The following is a 23,608-nucleotide window of genomic DNA, read 5'->3' on the forward strand; positions in this document are numbered from 1 at the left end:
TCTGCAGCGGAGTGTGCGCTGATATGAATATCAGCGCACACTCCGCTGCAGAGTGAAAATCTCATTCTGGCATTTAAGGAGTGTCGACCAGCTCTACAGTGGCATAAGCAGCACCCTTCCCTGGAGCACTTGATATCCTTTAAACAGCTCCTCCGTGCACGCATTCGCCAACTTATCAAACGATGGAAGCAGTAGTGTTGGGAGAGATACGTCTTGACCATTGGGTGCCATATGTCACTTTCCCAAGCCTAGGCAAAGATCAAACATGTTTTCAGGTACCAGACCCCAACAGGTGTTCCCGATGTTAACATAAATGGTGCGTTATCTACTGATGCAAATGCAATTACCAAGCACTTTGCTGAGCACTATGCTCGAACCTCAGCATCGGAGAATTACCCCCAGCCTTTCACATTCTCAAACGGCGGTTGAAAGGGAAAGTCCTCTCGTTCACTACACGCCACAGTGAATCCTATAATGCCCCATTTACAGAGTGGGAGCTCCTCAGTGCCCTCCTTTCACATTGCCCCGACACAGCTCCTGGGCCAGATCGGATCCACTGTCAGATGATTAAACATCTCTCATCTGACTGCAAGCGAAATCTCCTTGTTATCTTCAACCAGATCTGGTGTGATGGCGTCTTCCATTGCAATGGTGAGAGAGCACCATCATTCCGGTGCTCAAACCCGGTAAAAACCTGCTTGATGTGGATAGCTACCGGCCCATCAGTTTCACCAACTTTCTTTGTAAGCTACTGGAACATATGGTGTGTTGGCGGTTGTGTTGGGTCCTGTAGTCCCATGGTCTACTGGCTACATGTCAGGGTGGCTTCCGCCAGGGTTGCTCTACCACTGATGATCTTCTGTCCCTTGAGTCTGCCATCCGGACAGTCTTTTCCAGGCGCCATACCTGGTTGCAGTCTTTTTTGATTTATGGAAAGCATATGACACGACGTGAAGACATCATATCTTTGCCACATTATACGGGTGTGGAGTCCGAGGCCTGCTCCAAATTTTTACTCAAAATTTCCTGTTGCTCCATACTTTCTGTGTCCAAGTTGGTGCCTCCCGTAGTTCCCCCCATATCCAGGACAATTGGGTCCCGCATGGTTCTGTATTGAGTGTATTTCTATTTTTAGTGGTCGTTAACGGTCTAGCAGCAGCTGTCGGGCCGTCTGTCTCACCTTCTCTGTAAGCAGATGACTTCTGCATTTTGTACTGCTACACCAGTGCTGGTGTTGCTGAGTGGCAACCTACAGGGAGCCATCCATAAGGTGCAGTCATGGGCCCTAGCCCACGGTTTCCAGTTTTTGGCTGCGAAGTCATGTGTTGTGCACTTCTGTCGACGTTGTACCAATCATCCAGAACCAGAATTTTACCCTAATGATGTTGCACTCACTGCAGTGGAGACATATCAATTCTTAGGTCTGGTTTTCAATTCCCAATTGACTTGGCTACCTCACCTTCGTCAGCTTAAGCGGAAGTGCTGGCAGCACCTCAGTGCCCTCCACTGCCTGAGCAACACCAACTGGGGTGCAGATCGCTCTATGCCGCTGCTGCTCTACAGAGCCCTTGTTCAATCCCGCCTTAACTATGGGAGTCTGGTTTATGTCTGGCAGTGCCCTCAGCGTTATGTTTACTCGACCCAGTGCACCACTCTGGCGTTCGCCTAGCGACAGGAGTCATCCTTTGGTAGTGACGATCCTAGAGTCTGTCTCTGCCCTGGAACGTCATTCAGTGGTGTTCGTCTGGAGCTCAGGTAATGTTGGAATCCCAGGCAATGAACTTGCCGACAGACTGGTCAAACAGGCTATGCGGAAACCGCTTATGGAGATTGGTTTCTCTGCAACTGACCTGCGTTCAGTACTACGTCGCAGGGTTTTGCATCTTCGGGAGATAGAATGGCATAACCGCAGTTTGCAAGCAAACTGCGTGCCATTAAGGAGACTACTTATGTGTGGAATACCTCCACATGGGCTGCTCCTAGGGACTCTGTGATTTTCTGTCAGCTCTGCATTGGCCACACTTGGGGGGGACACATGGCTACCTCCTGTGCCGTGATGACGCACCTCAGTGTTGGTGTGACACCTGGCTGACAATGGCCCATATCTTGGTGAGCTGTCCTTCTTTGGTTGCCCTGCGACAGACTCTTCATTTACCGGACTCTTTGATATTAATTTTAGCTGACGATGCGTCATCGACTATTTTAGTTTTAGATTTTATATATGACGGTGGGTTTTATCATTCTATATGAGTTTAGTGCATGTCCTTTGTCCCTTTGTGTTCTCCACTCTAATGCTCTTAGGCTGGATGTTTCAGTGTGTCACAGAGTGGCTGGCTTTTCCTTTTTATTCTCGTAGTTGGCCAGCCATGGTTGCCTGCTCTCTTGTTCTTATCTCTTCTACCTGTTTCTTCTGTTTCTTGCTTCTCTCTGTGGTTTTCTTTTTCCAGTTTTGTCCATAGTAGTGTTGGTTGTCCTTTGTCATTCTTCTGGCTCTTCGTTTCTCCTGTTATTGTGCTTTACATCTCATTTATTTTCTTCTTTCCCTTGTGTATGTATTTTACTGGGAACAAGGGACAAATAACCTCACAGTTTGGTCCCTTCGTCCCCCTCTTCCGCCCCACACTTGCCCCACCCCCTCTTTTAAACCAACGAATCTTCCCCAACTCATGGAGGGAGGCAATTTTGATCCATCTCCTCAAACCAGAAGAGGACTGCACATGTCCCAGTAGTTACCAGAGTATCGCCTTAACGAGCTGCATAGGGAAGACCCTGGAGCAAATGGTTAACCATTGTCTGGTCGGGTTGTTAGAGACCAGGCAACTCCTTAGCCTCTCTCAGTGTGGATTACGAAGATTTCGGTCCACTATCGACAATCTGACCCTCCTAGAGGCGGCTATTCAGCATGCTTTCCCCTGTAAGCATTACTGTGTCGGCATATTCTTCGATATAAGTAAGGCATACGATACTACTTGCAGACACTGTATTCTCCCACAACTGCATCAATGGGGCTTTCGTGGTCACATGCCCATCTTCAAATGGTCTTTCCTGTCTCAGCGGTTTTTTAGGACACGAGTTGGTGACGCGCTGTCTGATCAATTTGAGCAGGAGAATGGTGTTCCTCAGGGCAGTGTTTTAAGTGTTACCCTCTTTGCCATAGCCATCAACAGCATCACATCTATGGTGAGGAGTCCTGTACAGTGCCCTTTATTTGTAGACGATTTTGCTGTTTTCTGTTCCTCCTCCAGTGTTGCAACAGTGAGCTGTCATTTGCAACTTAGAGTGCGTTGGCTAGAGGAGTGGTCTGCAAAGATGGGTATCCAGTTTTTTGCTGATAAATGTGTGTGAGTTCATTTTAATTGTTCTTGTTGTCTTTTTAATTTGCCTGCCTTGAATATGAGGGAGACTATCCTACATTTTAGAGACACAGTGCGGTTTCTGGGCTTAATTTTTGACTCCCGGTTTTCACGGTTACAATACCTGTGAGACTGGAAAGCCAGAATCCAGAAGATACTGAACATCATCAAGTGCCTTAGCCACAGGTCTTGGGCAGTGGACAGGGTATGTCTCCTTGATACATGTGGAACATGCTCTATTCTATTACAGTGATGATCCAAAATATTACAACCATGTACTCAATAGCTTCTTTGTTCTTCTTTGGAATGAAATACGTCACTGATTCTGCATATCAGGGATCTGACAGTTTGTTGGTAGGTTCATGGAGGTATGTGACACCAGATGTTTAGGCAAAGGTCATGTAATTCGCATATGTAAGAGGCCACTGATTTGTGTACGCAGTGGTGCAGCCCGATAGCGACCCAGATCAGTTCCATAAGATTTACATCAGGCAAATTTGGTCCCCAAGACATCAACATGAGTTCACTTTAATGCTCCTCAAACCACTGTAGTAGAATTATGGCTCCCAGAGATGGACAATTATACTGCTGAAAGATGACATCACCATGGGGGAAGACATCAAGCATGAAGGTCTGCAGGTGGTTGCAGCTGACAGCATGTCTTTGATTACTATCACAGGTCCCATACAAGTATAAGAGAATGTCTCCCACAGCACAATACTGCTCCCACCAGCCTGTGTCTGTGTCATGCTGCACTTTTTGAGCTGCTGTTCATCTTGGTGATGGTCTTTGTGGAGATGGCCATGGACCTGGAGTAGCAAAAATGTGAGTCACTGTAAAAGCCAACACATTTTCATTGATTTACAGGGTATTCCCAATGGTCCTGTGCCAACTGCAACCATAATTGACGATGTCTTTTGTTCAGCATGTGAACACACAGGTGTGGTCTGTTGCAGAGCTCCATGTTGAACAATGTATGATGAATGGTTTGCTCTGAAACACTTGTGTGTGCAATAGCATTGTGCTCTTTTGGCAGAGATGCCACAGGTCACCATATATCCTACTTTACAGAGCAGAGAAGCCTCCAAACTCTACGTTCTGTGAAGAGTCACGGATGTTGAACCGTGTAGTGCCTAGTGGTAGTTTGTGTCATTCTACCTCTTGCCATAGATGCTCACGACATTTGCACATGAAAATTTGAGATACTCACTCACAGGCTCTGTGTAATAATTATCTACTCTTTGTCAAAGCTGCTTCTCTCAATGGATTTTCCTATTTTGAGCCCATATCTTCGCTGACATGATACCACATCTATTTAGGTTTTCTGTGATTTACATTAATCGCACCAGGCAAATTCCGGGATGGTTCCTTTCAAAGGGTGCGGCCGACTTCCTTCCCTAATCTGATGAGACCAGTGACCTCGCTGTTTGGTCTCTTCTCCCCCCCCCCCTTCCCCCTCCCGCATAATTTTGCTACTGCATTGCGTGCCAATGACACCACTAGGTGGCATCCAACATTGCTGTGGACATTGTCTGGCAGGTTTAAACTGTGTTCTGGACTGAGACTCGAACTCAGGACCTTTGCCTTTCACAGGCAAGTGCTTTACCAACTGAGCTACCCAAGAATGACTGACGGCCCATCCTCACAGCTCCAATTCCACCAGTACTTCATCTTCTACCTTCCAAACTTCACAGAAGCTCTCTTGCAAAACTTGTAGGACAAGCACTCCTGGAACAAAGGATATTGTGGAGATATAGCTTTGCCACAGCCTGGGGGATGTTTAGAGAATAAAATTTTCACTCTGCATTGGAGTGTGCGCTGATATGAAACTTCCTGACAGATTAAAACTATGTGCTGGACAGAGACTCGAACTCGAGATCTTTGCCTTTTGTGAGCAAGTACTCTACCATCTGAGCTAACCAAGCATGATTCACTCAAGTTTCGCAGGATTGCTTCTCTGAAGTTTAGAAGATAGGAGACAAGATACTGGAGGAGCTGGAGCTGTGAAGGTGGGTCGTGAATTGTGCTTGGGTAGCTCAGTTGGTAGAGCACTTGCCCACGAAAGGCAAAGGTCCTGAGTTTGAGTCTCAGCCTGGCACAAGTTTTAATCTGCCAGGAAGTTTCAGTGGTCATAATGTTTTGGCTTATCGGTGTATGAACTGAAGTGGTAGCAGTGGTTGATGTGCATTAAGATTTAAATCCTTGTCATTATGTGTGGATACATGATAAATGTGACTATACAATTCTCTCCAAATTATCTTCAGGTGCTTGATGAATTTCATGAAACTCAGTATTGCTTTGTTTCAGAAATCTGGTTGTCCAGCTGTAGTTAGTGCTTCAAGCAGTGTTACTGAAGGAGATCAGTGGGTAACTGCTGCTCTCGACAATGTGCAGGGGCAGGTAAATATATTTTATGTTTGGATTGGAAAATCAGTTGCTGTTATATTACAATATGCAAAAACATACAGGTACGACAGTAGGTTGACGTAAATGGCCATATCGTTAGATTGCATTGTCTCAAAAGTGTAAATTTTTCACACTACTAAGGGATTATTCACCTTAGTGTGCGACGTAAATTTAAACTTGTTACCTTTACCTATTCCTGAGAAGAAGGGGTCCTAACAGTCTGGCGGACACACAGATAGGAAGACATACATCAAAGTGGACCTATAACAGGGTGTATACACCCCAAAACAAGTGGGAAATCTGGGAAAAAACCTGGAATTGTTTCATCTAGGAGAAAAGTGGGGAAACCCATGAATTTTTTAGAAATCTGACAATTTTTCATTGTTTTAGTTTTGAGTTAAATTTTTGTAATTTTGAGAGGTAACAACTGATACTGTAACAAAGAATTTTAATTTAGCCCACTACTGCAGAATAATCATGCGGGATTAAAACATAAAGGATAGAAAAACACCAATATAAAACTTTTGCAAAGAAAATATGCCTTTTACAACAACAAAACACAGTGTGCAAATAAGCATCCACCAACAGCAAAATGTGTCAAAGGCTTTAGGGTAAAGACTATGCAATACTTCATAACAGCAAACTGCTTTCACTGAGCATGGTGTGACAACTGTTTAAATTAGTTTCACTTGAGCAGTTGCCCACGGCCTCATATGCATCTGCTGAGCTGTAGTTGCATATGAGCTGCACCTTCTTCCAATTCTTGTTACATGAAGTGTGGCTGTTAGCTGTATAAGCAGTAACAGCAGGTAGCCAGATGCTGCTCAGAAAAAATTTACTGATGTGCTCAAGCTGCCAGGTTCACTCACGCACGGAGCAGTCATTACAGTGTGGAGTAGTCTCCATGTGGCCGTAGTTTGTGTTTCGTGGGTTTGCTGTTCTCTCTTCATGTTCAGCTCTCACATCAAATGAAAATAAAATGGATATCTGTGGCTGGGGGCTATCAAATGAATTAAAATACAGTCACATAATTACAGAAGACTTAAATATGTTATTAGTTTCAGTTTTCTGGTTCTTTTTTATTTCCATATTATTGGTAATCAAGCATTAATTGCTTTGCAGAACAATGAAGTTATTTTTTTAAGTTTACTAAAGAAATTTGGCTTTTATTAATATTTTTCACAAAGGCAATCAGTTTATTGGAAATGAAGTGTTCCATTATACATTATTACCTAATTTCAACTGTTCACTGAATTTTAAGTGCACATTTTCATCTTCAGGCACGTGTGGCATTATGCCATAATAAAAAACCAAGTATTAGATTATACAGTAGTGGCACTCCCCAAGAAAACTGGCTTCCCAAAAACCACACTGAAAAGCTTTGCAGAATTTTACATATCTTCTTTCCGTGAAACACTGTTTTTAAATCAGAAGACATGTTTCAAGACTTCTCTGGTACCTTGCCTGGGCTTGATGTTATTTCTTAATTTGTGTTGTTTGCATCTTAAATCTGCAGAACACCATTTTTGAATAAATTATAGACTGGTAGCACACCGTGTTTTACCATAATAACTCACCACAAGGGTAACACAAGGGAAAAAAAATAAATAAATAAAAAACCGTCATGAACTTTTCCTGTCTATGTTCACGCAACTGAACAATGATGTTGGTATTGACTATGACTAAATCACATTTGCTATGCTCTGTCATTTGCTGGTGAGATAACATGTCTGACAAAAGTGTATCGCAATCTCGATTTCAGTGCTTCGGAAACTAATATGCTGTGTTTGGTGAAATTCATATGTATACTTTCGTAATACAAAAATACGCAATGTACATGTTGCTGTGCATCAAATATCTTTCCAAAATGCATTATTTTTTTTTTGCTGGGTTTCATGTCCTAAAGTGCCAGGATAAAATCTTTATGATTCACGGGAAAGTATAGTGTCACGTAACATGAAGAAATGTGTTTTTACCAGAGAAAATGTGTATTTTCACCAGGGGAAAAGTGTATTTTTAACTGGAAAATCTGGGAAAATCCAGAAAAGTTCATTCCTTGTCCGCATACGCACCCTGTATGAAATTTGCTTTTGCTGATTGAGCTACTGAACCCTAAAAAGGGTTATGAACTAAACATATGCACTGTAAAAGAAGAGTCAGAAGAAAATAGAAGAAGTTGACTGGAACATCAACAAACAATGGCTACCGTATTTACTCAAATCTAAGCCGCGCTTTTTTTCTGGTTTTTGTAATCCAAAAAACCGCCTGCAGCTTAGAATCGAGTGCAAAGCAAGCGGGAGTTCTGAAAAATGTTGGTAGGTGCCGCCACAACTAACTTCTGCCGTCGAATATATGTAGCGCCACACAGGCATGCTTTGTAGGCACAAAGATAAATACTGGCACCAAAATCTCTGCATCAGTAAATAAATTAAAAAAAAAAAAAAAAAGTGGAAGACGAGCCTTTTTCCTCCGCCCGGAGTTTCGACCACTGCATTTTGGTACATTATCCAACGAAGTAAATACAAATTCTGTATTGTTGATCTTCGCATGTAGCAGCATTTCAATGTACTACGAAAATCCGACTGGCAAGACTGTTTGGGATGTTTGTCAGTATGGCCAACTGCATGTTCTGAATTTTTTCCTACCTGTGAGAAGAGATGGTTGCTAATAGGAGCTTTTATGAATTGTGAATCACATGTAGTATTCTCTTCGCCATAAGATTAATACGAATATAAACATTTTGCCATGTATTGTTTCGTGTTTGCTACTATCTCATTTAAATCCTGTCTGCCTAATAAACTACGAAACTAGAGTGAGACAACAGCAAACGCGGAAGAATATACATATCATGTCATGTTTATATTCGTATTATTCTTATGCCTGATAGTGATACAGTCAGAAATGAAGCACGGCAACTGACTAGATTTTTAAATCTAAGATGACTAATTTCTGTGCAGAATGTAATGAACCAAAGAGGCGCCTGCAAAGATTTTGGAACGGAGAAAAAGTTTCGCTAAAATTTCGTTCAGAACATCATCTATCATACGCAGTCTATTATTTGGTTCTTGTTGATCATTATCAAAGAAAGCAGTAGTGTAAGTAACAACAAATGTTTCGCTAATGAGACGACTCCTCTTATTTTTTATTTGTAAGCGGCGGTAGCGCGCACAAAAGCAAGCCACGTCGCGAGCGGCGACAGGCCGTAAACACGCACTATCAGAACGCGACAAACAATGCATGACACAGTGCAGTAATGCATTTTCAGCTTAGAGTGACGTAAACACCTATAACAAAGAGAACGGCACTTATCAGATCAAAGAAAAATAAGCAATCAATTCAAACCAGACGTAGCACGTGAAAAAGGAAGGATATCCGTATAAATACGGACGGAGCGCGTGACGCGTAGCAATGGCTACCTGGTAAACCGTAACTGCTAAGCTTATGACTCGAACCAAACTACTGCAGCTGTATCGTCATTCATTCGACCTAAATTGTGTCTCATATTACAACTAGACGAACTTTGTTTCGATTTGGAGGTGCAACCAAAAACTTTTCTCTCCCCTTGAATTTCGAGTCTCAAATTTCAGGTGCGGCTTAGATTCGGGAAAAATTTGTTTCCTTGATTTCGAGTCTCATTTTTCAGGTGTGGCTTAGATTCGAGTGCGGCTTAGATTCGAGTAAATATGGTAATGAAAAATTACCAGTAAAAATAAAGAAATGTGATCAAGTAGGAAAATGAGACCCTGGAAGACTGAGGAAGAAATGGGAACCATAGCTTGTAGTACATAGCCTAAAATGGAAAGTAAAGAAGAGATGTGGAAGTAGAAGACAAAGAAGTAGTAATTCAACATTTTTGAGTCATCAGTTTTCTGACTGGTTTGATGCGGCATGCCATGAATTCCTCTCCGTGCCAACCTCTTCATCTCAGAGTAGCACTTGCAACCTATGTCCTCAATTATTTGCTGGATGTATTCCACTCTCTGTCTTCCTCTACAGTTTTTGCCCTCTACAACTTCCTTTAGTACCATGGAAGTCATTCCCTGATGTGTTAACAGATATCCTATCATCCTGTCGCTTCTTCTTGTCAGTGTTTTCCACATGCTTCTTTCCTCTCCGATACTGCGGAGAACCTCCTCATTCTTTACCTTATCAATCCATCTAATTTTCAACATTCGTCTGTAGCACCACATCTCAAATATTTCAATTCTCTTCTGTTCTGGTTTTCCCATGGTCCATGTTTCACAACTGTACAATGCAGTGCTCAGAAATGTCTTCCTCAAATTATGGCCTGTGTTTGATAATAGTAGACTTTTCTTGGCCAGGAATACCCTTTGTGCCAGTACTAGTCTGCTTTTGATGTTCTCCTTGCTTCATCTGTGACTGGTTATTTTGCTGCCTAGGTAGCAGAATTCCTTAACTTCATCCACTTCATGACCATCAATCCTAATGTTAAGTTTCTCGCTGTTCTCATTTCTGCTACTTCTCATTAGATTGTTCATTCCATTCAGCAGATCATTTAATTCTTTTTCACTTTCACTCAGGATAGCAATGTCTTCAGCGAATCATATCATTGATATCCTTTCATCTAGAATTTCAATCCTAGTCCTCAACCTTTCTTTTATTTCCATCATTGCTTCTTTGATGTACAGATTGGTGAAAAACTACGTCCCTGTCTTACACCCTTTTTAATCCTAGCACTTAGTTCTTGGTTGTCCTTTCTTGTTATTCCCCCATGGCTCTTATACATATTGTATATTACCCATCTCTCCTATAGCTTATCCCTATTTTTCTCTGAATTTCCAACATATTGCACCATTTTACATTGTCGAACACTTTTTTCAGGTCAACAGATCTTGTGAATGTGTGTTGATTTTTCTTAAGTTGTGCTTCCATTATCAGCCACAACGCCAGAATTGCCTCTCTGGTGCCTTTACCTTTCCTATAGCCAAACTGATGGTCAGGTAATGCATCATTCTTCTGTATATTATCCTTGTCAGCATCTAGGATGCATGAGCTGTTAAGCTGATTGTGTAATAATTCTCACACTTGACAACTCTTGTAGTCTTTGGAATTGTGTGGATGATATTTTTCTGAAAGTCATAGGGTATGTCGCCAGACCCATACATTCTACACACAAACATGAATAGATGTTTTGTTGTCGCTACCTCCAATGATTTTAGAAATTCTGATGGAATGTTATCTATCCCTTCTGCGGCTCCTTTCTACCTACGAATCCTCAGTTATTTGTTGAACATTTTGAGGATAAGTTTGGGGAAGTGACAGTGCTGTTCAAGATGAGAAGCAGTGCAGTCTTGATTCAGACAGCATCCTCGGCCCAATCCCAGGCATTACTCGCCTGTGACTGGCTGGGTGATATTCCTGTTTCCATCAGTCCCCATAAAAGCCTCAACATGGTCCAGGGGATTATTTTCCATCGCATCCTCCTCTTGCAGTCTGACGATAAGCTCCACGCCAATCTAGAATGGCGGGGTGTTCATTTCATCCGGTGCATTTACAGGGGACCCAAAGACAACAGGGTTGCTACTGGTGCCTTCATCTTTGCCTGTGAGGGTGATCAATGCCCGAAAAGGTGAAGGTGGTGGTTTATCGCTGTGATGTTAAACCATACTTCCCTCCCCCTATGCGGTGCTTTAAGTGCTGGGAATTCAGGCACATGTCTTTCCGCTGCACTTCCAGCACCCCATGTTGAGACTGCAGGCGTCCACTTCATCCAAATACTCAATGTGCGCCTCCTCCCACTTGTATCAACTGTGGAGAGCAGCACCCCCCCTGCTTGCCAGACTGCACAGTATTGGAAAAGGAACGGAATATCATGGAGTACAATACCCTGGACTGGTAGACTTACCAAGAGGCTAAACGTAAATTTGAAAGATAACACCCCATTTGGTTGATGTCCACATATGCTGCAGCTACATTACCATCGCTGTCACAAGTACCAGTTGTGCCACACTCTGTGCCCTGAACAGTGGGCCCTCCAGACCTCCATAATACATCTGCCCACTTGGTGGTAAGGGGAAAATCTCCTCCCATTGCTCCTTCTTAAGCAAGCCCCCCTCTCCCCTCCGCAAAACACAGGGGACATTGGTCCCCTCCCCCAAGCCAAAGAAGCAATAGCCTCCTCCGGCTCCTCTCATGTGGAAGGGGTCCTTTGAGACCCACTCTCCGAAGCGCTCCGTTAATGCCACAGCGGACGCTCGCTAGTGGCTAAAGGAGTCAAATGCTGCTGGACAAAGAGCTTCATTGTCTTCCTCCATACCTGAAGCTACTTTGGAGAAGTCCTCCCAGCAAGCCCCTAAAGAGAACCGAGGGAGCAAGCAAACAAAGAAGTCAGCTAAGAAAAAGGACCCTCCAGTGACCCAACACCACCACTCCCTACCAGTTTTGCACCTGAGGATGAGGTGGAGATCTACATCTACATCTACATCCATACTCCGCAAGCCACCTGGCGTTGTGTGGTGCCTTATCAGCCCGACCGGAAGTGAATTATAGTGCAACACGGGCCTAGTAATACTAGGGCCCGTGTTGCCCGGCAGCCTTGTCCAGCGGCTAAGTCCCGTTCAAGGTCACCCGCCTAGCGTGCAACCAAGAGCGGCACGGCCACCAAAACAAAAAGTGAATAGATTTTTTTAATAAAAAAAGGGAGGATGATAAGGAAAAGAGATAAGGAAAGGACAGAACACACTTTATTGTCTATAGTAAATTATACAATCACCGTTGATCTTTATTTTGCAATTGCCATTGCCAACTTTCGCCCATAAAAAGAGATACTCATCAGCATTTAACTTCTTCTTCCTTCTCGTAGTCAAACCAAATGACATGCTTGGAACAAGAGTACCATAAGGCTGTTTAGCCAAGAGTCCTGTTGTCTCAGCTATACTCCATGTCTTCCAAGCCAAAATGTTAGCATTTGGAAATGCTTCAAGGCCACCATAATCTGCTTGATTGTCCCCTGAGGACCTGCATCTCAGTGATGCCTCATCCACAATAGGAATGGATACAAATACTCAGTTGGTGGCAGCAGGTGGCTCTGAGACATAACCTGCCTCCTTGCATGCTTTGTGCCTTCCCAGCCTCACGATAACGTCATCCTCCAGTGGAACTGCTTCTGTTTTTTCCACAACCTGGCTGAGTTATGGCAGCTGTTAAGATTTACACCTGCTTTCTGCATTGCCCTTCAGGAAACCTGGTTCCCGGCAATGCCGACCTTTGCCCTCCGTGGCTATTGGGGACATTAATAGAACCGTAGCGACTATAATAGTGTGTCAGGTGGAGTTTGTGTCTATGTCCTGAACTCAGTATGCAGTGCCCCTTCAAACCCCTCTTGAAGCTGTGGCTGTTAGGATAAGGACGATGCAGGAAATAACTGTCTGCAACGTATACCTTCCTCCAGATGGTGCAGTACCGCTGAACATGTTGACTGCACTGATTCATCAACTCCCTAAACCTTTTCTACTTTTGGGAGATTTTAATGCCCATAACCCCTTGTGGGGTGTCACCGTGCTTATTGGCCGAGGTAGAGATGTCAAAACTTTCCTGCCTCAACTCGACCTCTGCCTCTTAAATACTGCCCCCCCCCCCCCCCCCCCCACACACACACACATTTCAGTGTGGCTCGTGGCACTTACTCGGCCATTGATTTATCAATTGGCAGCCCAGGTCTTCTCCGATCTATCCACTGGAGAGCCCATGATGACTTGTTTGGTAGTGACCACTTTCCCATCTTCCTGTCACTCCCCCAGCGCCATTTCCCTGGACGTGTACCAAGATGGGCTTTAAGCAAGGCAGACTGGGAAGCTTTCACCTCTGCTGTCACCGTTTGAATCTCCCCCCACATGGTACCATAGATGTGGTAGTTGAGCGGGTCACTAGAACGATCATTTCTGTGGCGGAAAATATGATCCTTTGTTTTTTAGGGTGCCCCGGCAAAATCCAGTTCCTTGGTAGTAGCTGGAAATTGCTGAGGTCATTAAAGAGCATCGTCATGCTCTACAGCAACATATGCGGCACCCTTCCCTAGAGTACCTAATAGCTTTTTGACAGCTCTGTGCCCACGTCTGCCAGCTTCTAAAAATACAGAAACAGGAATGTTGGGAGAGGTCGGTCTCGACAATTGGGTGCCATATGTCTCCTTCCCAAGTCTGGACAAAGATAAGATATGTTTGTGGGTACCAGACCCTGAAAGGTGTCACGGGCATTAACATCAGCCGTGTATTATCTGCCAACACAAACGCAATTGCCGAGCACTTTGCTGATCACTATGCTCGAGCCTCTGCGTCAGAGAATTATCCCCCAGCATTTTGCACCCTTAAACAGCAGATGGAAAGGAAAGCTCTCTTGTTCACTGAATGTCACAGTGAATGCTGTAATGCTCCATTTACAGAGTGGGAGCTCCTCAGCGTCCTTGCACAGTGCCTTGACACAGCTCCTGTAGTCACATGGTCTACTGGCTCCATGTCATGGTGGCCTCCGCCAGGGTTGCTCTACCACCGATGATCTTCTGTCCCTCGAGTCTGCCATCTGGACAGTCTTTTGCAGATGCCAACATCTGGTTGCCGTCTTTTTTGATTTACGAAAAGCTTACGACACGAGCTGTCAACATCATATCCTTTCTACATTATGTGAGTGGGATATCTGGGGCCCATTCCCAATTTTTATCCAAAATTTCCTATCGCTCTGTACTTTCTGTGTCCAAGTTGGTGCCTCCCATAGTTCCCCCATATCCAGGAGAATGGGGTGCCGCAGGGCTCTGTATTGAGTGTATCTCTATTTTTAGTGGTCATTAACGGTCAAGCAGCAGCTGTTGGGCCGTCCGTCTCACCTTCTCTGTATGCAGATGACTTCTGCATTTCGTCCTGCTACACCAGTACTGGTGTTGCTGAGCGGTGCCTACAGGGAGCCATCCACAAGGCTTCACCTTCTCTGTATGCAGATGACTTTTGCATTTCGTCCTGCTACACCAGTACTGGTGTTGCTGAGCGGTGCCTACAGGGAGCCATCCACAAGGCTTCACCTTCTCTGTATGCAGATGACTTTTGCATTTCGTCCTGCTACACCAGTACTGGTGTTGCTGAGCGGTGCCTACAGGGAGCCATCCACAAGGCTTCACCTTCTCTGTATGCAGATGACTTTTGCATTTCGTCCTGCTACACCAGTACTGGTGTTGCTGAGCAGTGCCTACAGGGAGCCATCCACAAGGCTTCACCTTCTCTGTATGCAGATGACTTTTGCATTTCGTCCTGCTACACCAGTACTGGTGTTGCTGAGCGGTGCCTACAGGGAGCCATCCACAAGGCTTCACCTTCTCTGTATGCAGATGACTTTTGCATTTCGTCCTGCTACACCAGTACTGGTGTTGCTGAGCGGTGCCTACAGGGAGCCATCCACAAGGCTTCACCTTCTCTGTATGCAGATGACTTTTGCATTTCGTCCTGCTACACCAGTACTGGTGTTGCTGAGCGGTGCCTACAGGGAGCCATCCACAAGGCTTCACCTTCTCTGTATGCAGATGACTTTTGCATTTCGTCCTGCTACACCAGTACTGGTGTTGCTGAGCGGTGCCTACAGGGAGCCATCCACAAGGCTTCACCTTCTCTGTATGCAGATGACTTTTGCATTTCGTCCTGCTACACCAGTACTGGTGTTGCTGAGCGGTGCCTACAGGGAGCCATCCACAAGGCTTCACCTTCTCTGTATGCAGATGACTTTTGCATTTCGTCCTGCTACACCAGTACTGGTGTTGCTGAGCGGTGCCTACAGGGAGCCATCCACAAGGCTTCACCTTCTCTGTATGCAGATGACTTTTGCGTTTCGTCCTGCTACACCAGTACTGGTGTTGCTGAGTGGTGCCTACAGGGAGCCATCCACAAGGCTTCACCTTCTCTGTATGCAGATGACTTTTGCATTTCGTCCTGCTACACCTGTACTGGTGTTGCTGAGCAGTGCCTACAGGGAGCCATCCACAAGGCTTCACCTTCTCTGTATGCAGATGACTTTTGCATTTCGTCCTGCTACACCAGTACTGGTGTTGCTGAGCGGTGCCTACAGGGAGCCATCCACAAGGCTTCACCTTCTCTGTATGCAGATGACTTTTGCATTTCGTCCTGCTACACCAGTACTGGAGTTGCTGAGCGGTGCCTACAGGGAGCCATCCACAAGGCTTCACCTTCTCTGTATGCAGATGACTTTTGCATTTCGTCCTGCTACACCTGTACTGGTGTTGCTGAGCGGTGCCTACAGGGAGCCATCCACAAGGCTTCACCTTCTCTGTATGCAGATGACTTTTGCATTTCGTCCTGCTACACCAGTACTGGTGTTGCTGAGCGGTGCCTACAGGCCATCCACAAGGCTTCACCTTCTCTGTATGCAGATGACTTTTGCATTTCCTCCTGCTACACCAGTACTGGTGTTGCTGAGCGGTGCCTACAGGGAGCCATCCACAAGGCTTCACCTTCTCTGTATGCAGATGACTTTTGCATTTCGTCCTGCTACACCTGTACTGGTGTTGCTGAGCGGTGCCTACAGGGAGCCATCCACAAGGCTTCACCTTCTCTGTATGCAGATGACTTTTGCATTTCGTCCTGCTACACCAGTACTGGTGTTGCTGAGCGGTGCCTACAGGGAGCCATCCACAAGGCTTCACCTTCTCTGTATGCAGATGACTTTTGCATTTCGTCCTGCTACACCTGTACTGGTGTTGCTGAGCGGTGCCTACAGGGAGCCATCCACAAGGCTTCACCTTCTCTGTATGCAGATGACTTTTGCATTTCGTCCTGCTACACCAGTACTGGTGTTGCTGAGCGGTGCCTACAGGGAGCCATCCACAAGGCTTCACCTTCTCTGTATGCAGATGACTTTTGCATTTCGTCCTGCTACACCAGTACTGGTGTTGCTGAGCGGTGCCTACAGGGAGCCATCCACAAGGCTTCACCTTCTCTGTATGCAGATGACTTTTGCATTTCGTCCTGCTACACCTGTACTGGTGTTGCTGAGCGGTGCCTAAAGGGAGCCATCCACAAGGCTTCACCTTCTCTGTATGCAGATGACTTTTGCATTTCGTCCTGCTACACCAGTACTGGTGTTGCTGAGCGGTGCCTACAGGGAGCCATCCACAAGGCTTCACCTTCTCTGTATGCAGATGACTTTTGCATTTCGTCCTGCTACACCAGTACTGGTGTTGCTGATCGGTGCCTACAGGGAGCCATCCACAAGGCTTCACCTTCTCTGTATGCAGATGACTTTTGCATTTCGTCCTGCTACACCAGTACTGGTGTTGCTGATCGGTGCCTACAGGGAGCCATCCACAAGGCTTCACCTTCTCTGTATGCAGATGACTTTTGCATTTCGTCCTGCTACACCAGTACTGGTGTTGCTGAGCGGTGCCTACAGGGAGCCATCCACAAGGCTTCACCTTCTCTGTATGCAGATGACTTTTGCATTTCGTCCTGCTACACCAGTACTGGTGTTGCTGAGCGGTGCCTACAGGGAGCCATCCACAAGGCACAGTCATGGGCTGTAGCCCACGTCTTCCAGTTTCCGGGCACCAAGTCGTGTCTAATGCTCTTCTCTTGGCATTGCACCATTCATCTGGAACCAGAACTTTACGTTAATGACGATCCACTCACTGTAGTGGAGACATATCAATTCTTAGTACTGGTTTTCAATGCCCGATTGACGTTGCTTCCTCATCTTATTCAGCCGAAGGAGAAGTGCTGGCAGCACCTCAATGCCCTCCGCTGCCTGAGCAACACCAACTGGGGTGCAGATTGCTCTATGCTGCTACAGCTCTACAAAGCCCTTGTTCAATCCTGCCTTGACTTTGAGAGTCTGGTTTATGTTTCGGCAGCATCCTCAGCATTGCATTTACTCTCCCCTGTGCACCACTGTGGCATTTGACTGGCAATGGGAGCTTTTAGCATATGTCCAGTGACCAGTGTCCTGGTGGAGGCCGGAGTCCCTCCATTGAAGGTTAGGCTTGCACAACTGCTCTCACCAGTTACGTTGCACACATTTGTAGTTCTCCTGAGCATCTGAATTACCGTCTCCTTTTCCCACCCTCGATGGTTCATCTCCCGCAACGGAGGCCCAGTTCAGGGCATATGATAGGGGTTCACGTCCGGTCTCTTCTGTCCACCTATACTTGAGGTCCATTCACGTACAACTCCATGGTGTACACCTAGGCTGAAGCTTTGCTTGGACCTTTCCCCATGGTCCTAAGGACTCGGTTAACCCCGTGGCTCTCCTCTTGATTCTTAACATGTGCCAAGACCATGAAGTGAAGTGCTTTGCACCAATGCCAAGAGGGCTGATGGTCACATTGGCTTCGTGTATGTTCATGGAGGACATATTGAACAGCACTCTTTGCCAGATGGCTGCAGTGTTTTTACTGCCGAACTGGCAGCCATTTCTCGTGCTCTGGAGCCCATCAGCTCTTGCTCTAGCGAGTCTAATCAGAACAAGGGATGGATGACCTAGCAGTGTGGTCCCTCCCCCCCTCTTTTAAACCAACCGACCATTTAAGCGTGAGATTCCCATTGCACTCTTAATTTTACCACCCTTTCTTTTAATTTTGCCAAAGGTTGTTTTGACTTTCCTATATACTGAGTCATTCCTTCAGACAATCACTTCTTTTTCTATTTCTTAACATTTTTTATGCTGCCATTTCATGTTAGCTTCCCTGCACTTCCTATTTATTTCATTCCTCAGTGAGCTGTTTTTCCATATTCCAGAATTTCCCTGTTCATATTTGTACTTCCTCCTTTCATCGATCAACTACATTATTTCTTCTGTTACCCATTGTTTCTTCACAGTTACCTTCTTTGTACGTATGTTTTTCTTTCCAACTTCTGTGACTGCCCTTTTTGGAGATGTCCATTCCTCTTCAACTGTACTGCCTACTGCGCTATGTCCATTCCTCTTCAACTGTACTGCCTACTGCGCTATTCCTTGTTGCTGTATCTATTGCCTCATAGAACTTCAAGCATATCTTGTCATTCCTTAGTATTTCTCCATCCCACTTCTTTGCTTATTGATTCTTCCTGACCAAGGTCTTAAACTTCAGCCTAATCACTACTACATTGTGATCTGAGTCTGTATCTGTTCCTGGGCACGCCTTACAATCTAGTTTCTGATTTTGGAATCTCTGTCTGACTATGATGTAATCTAATTGAAATCTTCCCGTATCACCCTACCTTTTCCGAGTATACCTACTCCTCTTGTTATTCTGGAACAGAGTATTCACTGTTAGTAGCTGAAATTTATTACAGGACTCAATTAGTCTTTCTCCTGTCTCATTCTTTGTCCCAAGCCTATATTCTCCTGTAACCTTTTCCCCTTCTCCTTCCCCCACAACTGCATTCCGGTCCTCCATGACTATTAGATTTTCATCTCCCCTTACATACTATGTTACCCATTCAATATCCTCATATACTTTCTCTCTCTCTTCATCTTCAGCTTGCGATGTCAGCATGTATACTGGAACTATCATTGTCAATGTTGGTTTGCTGTCAATTCTGATAAGAACAGCCCTATCACTGAACTGTTCACAGTAACACACTCTCAGCCCTACTTCCCTATTCATAATAAATACTACTACCATTATACCAATTTCTGCTGCAGTTGATGTTACCTTTACTCATCGGACAAGAAATCGTTGTCTTTCTCCCATTTCACTTTAGTCACCCCTACTACACTCACACTCATAAATTAAGGATAATGCTGATACATGGTGAAACAATACTCTGGTGGGCGGTTTGCAGGTTTAAATCACCTTGGGGTATGACTATGCAGTGCATTTGACCTGCGGTCGTTGCACGGTGGCTCTGGCAGCATTCCACATACGCAGAGGTGTGTTGGTGCCTGTCAGAGTACAGTGCAGCGAGTAAGTGCGCAGACGTTTTCAGATGTGCTAATGGTGACTGTGTATTGAAAATGGCTCAAAGAACACATATTGATGACATTATAAGGGGTAGAATACTAGGGCGACTGGAGGCTGGTCAAACACAGCAGGTCATAGCAAGGGCCCTCTGTGTGTCACAAAGTGTGATCTCAGGATTATGGCAACCATTCCATCAGACAGGAAACGTGTCCAGGCGCTACAGTACGGGACGTCCACAGTGTACAACACCACAAGAAGACCGAAATTTCATTATCAGTACCCGCAGATGGCCACGGAGTACTGCAAGTAGCCTTGCTCGGGACCTTACCGCAGCCACTGGAACAGTTCTCTCCAGACACACAGTCTACAGACTACTGAACAGACATGGTTTATTCGCCTGGAGACCTGCAGGGTATTCCACTGACCCCTGGTCACAGGAGAGACCGTAAAGCATGGTGTCAAGAACACAGTACATGGTCATTGGAATAGTGCTCCCAGGTTATGTTCACAGACGAGTCCAGGTGTAGTCTGAACAGTTATCCTCGCCAAGTTTTCATCTGGCGTGAACCAGGAACCAGATACCAACCCCTTAATGTCCTTGAAAGGCACATGTATGGAGGTCGTGGTTTGATTGTGTGGGGTGGTATTATGATTGGTGCACGTACATCCCTGCATGTCTTTGACAGAGGAAGTGTAACAGGTCAGGTGTATCGGGACGTAATTTTGCACCAGTATGTCTGCCTTTCAGGGGTGCAGTGGGTCCCACCTTCCTCCTGATAGATGATAACGCACGGCCCCACTGAGTTGCCATCGTGGAGTACCTTGAAACATAAGATATCAGGTGAATGTAGTGGCCTACCTGTTCTCCAAACCCCCATCAAGCACGTCTGGGATGCTCTCAGTCAACGTATCGCTGCACATCTTCAAACCCCTATGACACTTCAGGAGCTCTGACAAGCACTGGTGTAAGAATGCGAGGTTATACCCCAGCAGCTGTTCGACCACATGATCCAGAATATGCCAACCCATTGTGCGGCCTGTGTACATGTGCACGGTGATCATATCCCCTATTGATGTCGGGGTACGTGCACAGAACACAGTGACGTTTTGTAGAACATGTGTTTTGGCATGATTTACTCAACTTATCACCAATACCATGGACTTACAGATCTGTGTCGTGTGTGTTCCCTATGTGCCTATGCTATTAGCACCAGTTTTGCGTAGTGCCACGTTGTGTGGCACCACATTCTGCAATTATTCTTAATTTATGAGCATGAGTGTATATCTAGATTGAGCCTTTGCATTTCCCTTTTCAGATTTTCTAGCTTCCCTACCACAGTCAAGCTTCTGACATTCCATGCCCTGACTTGCACAATGTTATCATTTCATTGCTCATTCAGTCTTTTTCTCGTGGTCACCTCCCCCTTGGTGGTCTCCACTTCAAGATCTGAATGGGGGATAATTCTGGAATCTTTTGCCAATGGAGATATCATCATGAGACTTTTTCAGCTACAGGCTAAAAGTCCTGTGTATACAAGTTATGTGGATTTAATGCAGTGGTTTACATTGCCTTCTGTATCCTCATGTCATTGATCATTAGTGATTCTTCTACCTTTAGGGGTAGTTTCCCACCCCAGGGACAAGAGAGGCCCTGACCCTCTGTCCACTCATCTGTCCTTTTTTACAAAGTTGTAGGCAGAATGAGGGTGAGTTCTTACGCCAGAAATCTTCAGCGGCCAGCGCTGATTAATAATCAAAAGTTAAGCTGTGGCAGTTTTGGAACCTGGGACCGAGGACGATTTGATTACTAATCCAAGACGCTACCCATAGACGATTTAAATGCATTATGCACTGTGGAACACAATCACAGATGTTTACTAAATGTTTAGAATATCATTTTTCTTCTACGCATTGCATTGTGTTTTAACAGTCTTAAATTAATTTCATATTCATTGCTACAAATATGTACGTAATTTGAAGATGACCATCACTATAATGAACCTTCACAAATCCATGTTGCTCCCGTTTGAAATTTATACCATAGCAGCTGATCAGTATGAGGCACACAGGCACATGAGTTGTCAGCACCAGAAGACAAATAATAGCTAATTCCCCTTCTCACGTCTTCTAACTCACAATGGACACTCTACTTACTATTCTGTCCCTGAGGTAAGTGGCAAACTTCACTTTACTCATGACCAAATTCACCTACCTCAATTGAAATGTAAAAATATTACTGTCTCTCGAAGTATTTTAGTTTGTTACTTAGCAGGGTAACTACAATATTAAGAACCTCATAATGTAAGTTGAGGTGTTTGGATTCGGTTGCTGTATGCTAAATCCATTTTGTTATAATATTCAGTTGAGAAGGGTGGGCCGGACAAATACTTGATATGGACTGAAGTTTATAATAAAAATAAATTCAAGAAGCGTGTGTCACATAAAGTCCAAAGAAAAGCGTGGAGTGATCGTACAACAATAAGAGTATTGATACAAGTGGAACATACTCTATTGTATTATAAAGAGGATGGCTCACAGTGATTAGTATGAATTATAATTCTAATCCTTGTAATATATGTAGAAATGTGTTAGATGTGGCTGTGTAATACTTCACAAATGGTCTTCAGTTTCTCGGTGGATTTCAGGAAAATCGGTGTTCTTTTGTTTCAGAGCTCTGGTTGTCCAACTGCTGTTATTGTTTCAAACAATGATACTGAAAGAAACCAGTGGGTGAATGCTGCTATCAACAATGTGCAGGAGCAAGTAAGTATATTTTATGTTAAATTGGAAAAGCGGTTGCTGTTATATCACAATATGCAAGAACATACAGGTATGAGATATATGTTGACATAAATGGCCATATCTTTTGATTGTAATGAGTTAAAAGCTTATATTTTTCACACCAGCAAGGGATTATTCATGTGTTTGACATAAATTTGAACTTGATACCTTTACCTGTTCCTGAGAAGAATGGGTGGTAGCAGACAGATGGGCAGATGGGTAGACAGGCAATGAAGTGATTCTATAAGGGTTCTGTTTTTACCAACTGAGGTACAGAAGTGCATTAACTTTTGCTTGAAACTCTAGAAAACCTTTACAGACACACCAAATGATGCAGGAAGCCTAAGGAGATGAGTGCTTAAGTAATATTCGGTGTTATGAAAGGTTCACATGGTTTACAATTTGCTGGACGGAAGTTAAAAAGACTCTTATTCAGGACACTCTTCAATGTCTACAGATGATACTCATGTCAGGAATGTCAACAAAATTGTGCAAGCCAACTGAAGATTGACTGTCCGAGAGATTGCAGAATGTAACATTTCGGTTGGAACATGTCATGAAATCCTGACACAGCATCTTGGAATGCATTGTGTTGGCGCAAAGTTCATCCCACAGCTCATGAGTCATGAGTGACTTTGCACAAAAAATGAAATCATTGTGCTGCCTCATCCTCCGTACTCTCCATACCTTGCCCCTGTGGACTTTTACATTTCCAAATTTGAAAACCCTATTTAAAGGACAAAGATTTGCAACTACAGACAAGATAAAGGAAAATTTGCAGACTGAACTTCACCCAAACCAGCAAGAGGTATACCAAGACTGCTTCTGGAGGTGGAAGTGGTGTTGGAAGTGGTGTATCAATTGTGGAGGAGAGTATTTTAAAGCAGACCATGCACAATAAATACAAAGTAAGTGAAGAAAAATTTTGTGGATTAAGTTCTGGAATTGTTTGAACAGACCTCGTATGTTGACATATATGGCTATTTCTTTTGATTACATTGACTTAGAAACTTAAAATTGTCACAGCACCAAGGGACCATACCTTTTTGTACGTGACATAATTTGAAATTGAGACTTTTACCTGTTTGTGTGAATAAGGGGTCTTAAACAGTTGGATGGACAGTGAGAGAAAACAAAGTGATGTGATCTCACAAGGGTTCCACTTTCACCACCT

General features: G+C 44.5%; 1 protein-coding gene across 1 annotated transcript in view; it reads left to right on the forward strand.

The window, feature by feature from the left end:
* LOC126248382 (uncharacterized) overlaps positions 1 to 23,608 on the forward strand; it is a 549,077-nt gene that overhangs the window by 351,599 nt on the left and 173,870 nt on the right. Inside the window, exons 21-22 of the mRNA XM_049949323.1 lie at positions 5,661 to 5,753; positions 22,324 to 22,416. Coding sequence (XP_049805280.1) covers positions 5,661 to 5,753; positions 22,324 to 22,416 — 186 coding nt within the window. The remainder of the gene's footprint in view (positions 1 to 5,660; positions 5,754 to 22,323; positions 22,417 to 23,608) is intronic.

This window comes from Schistocerca nitens, chromosome 3, assembly GCF_023898315.1.
Source record: "Schistocerca nitens isolate TAMUIC-IGC-003100 chromosome 3, iqSchNite1.1, whole genome shotgun sequence".
NCBI lineage: Eukaryota > Metazoa > Arthropoda > Insecta > Orthoptera > Acrididae > Schistocerca > Schistocerca nitens.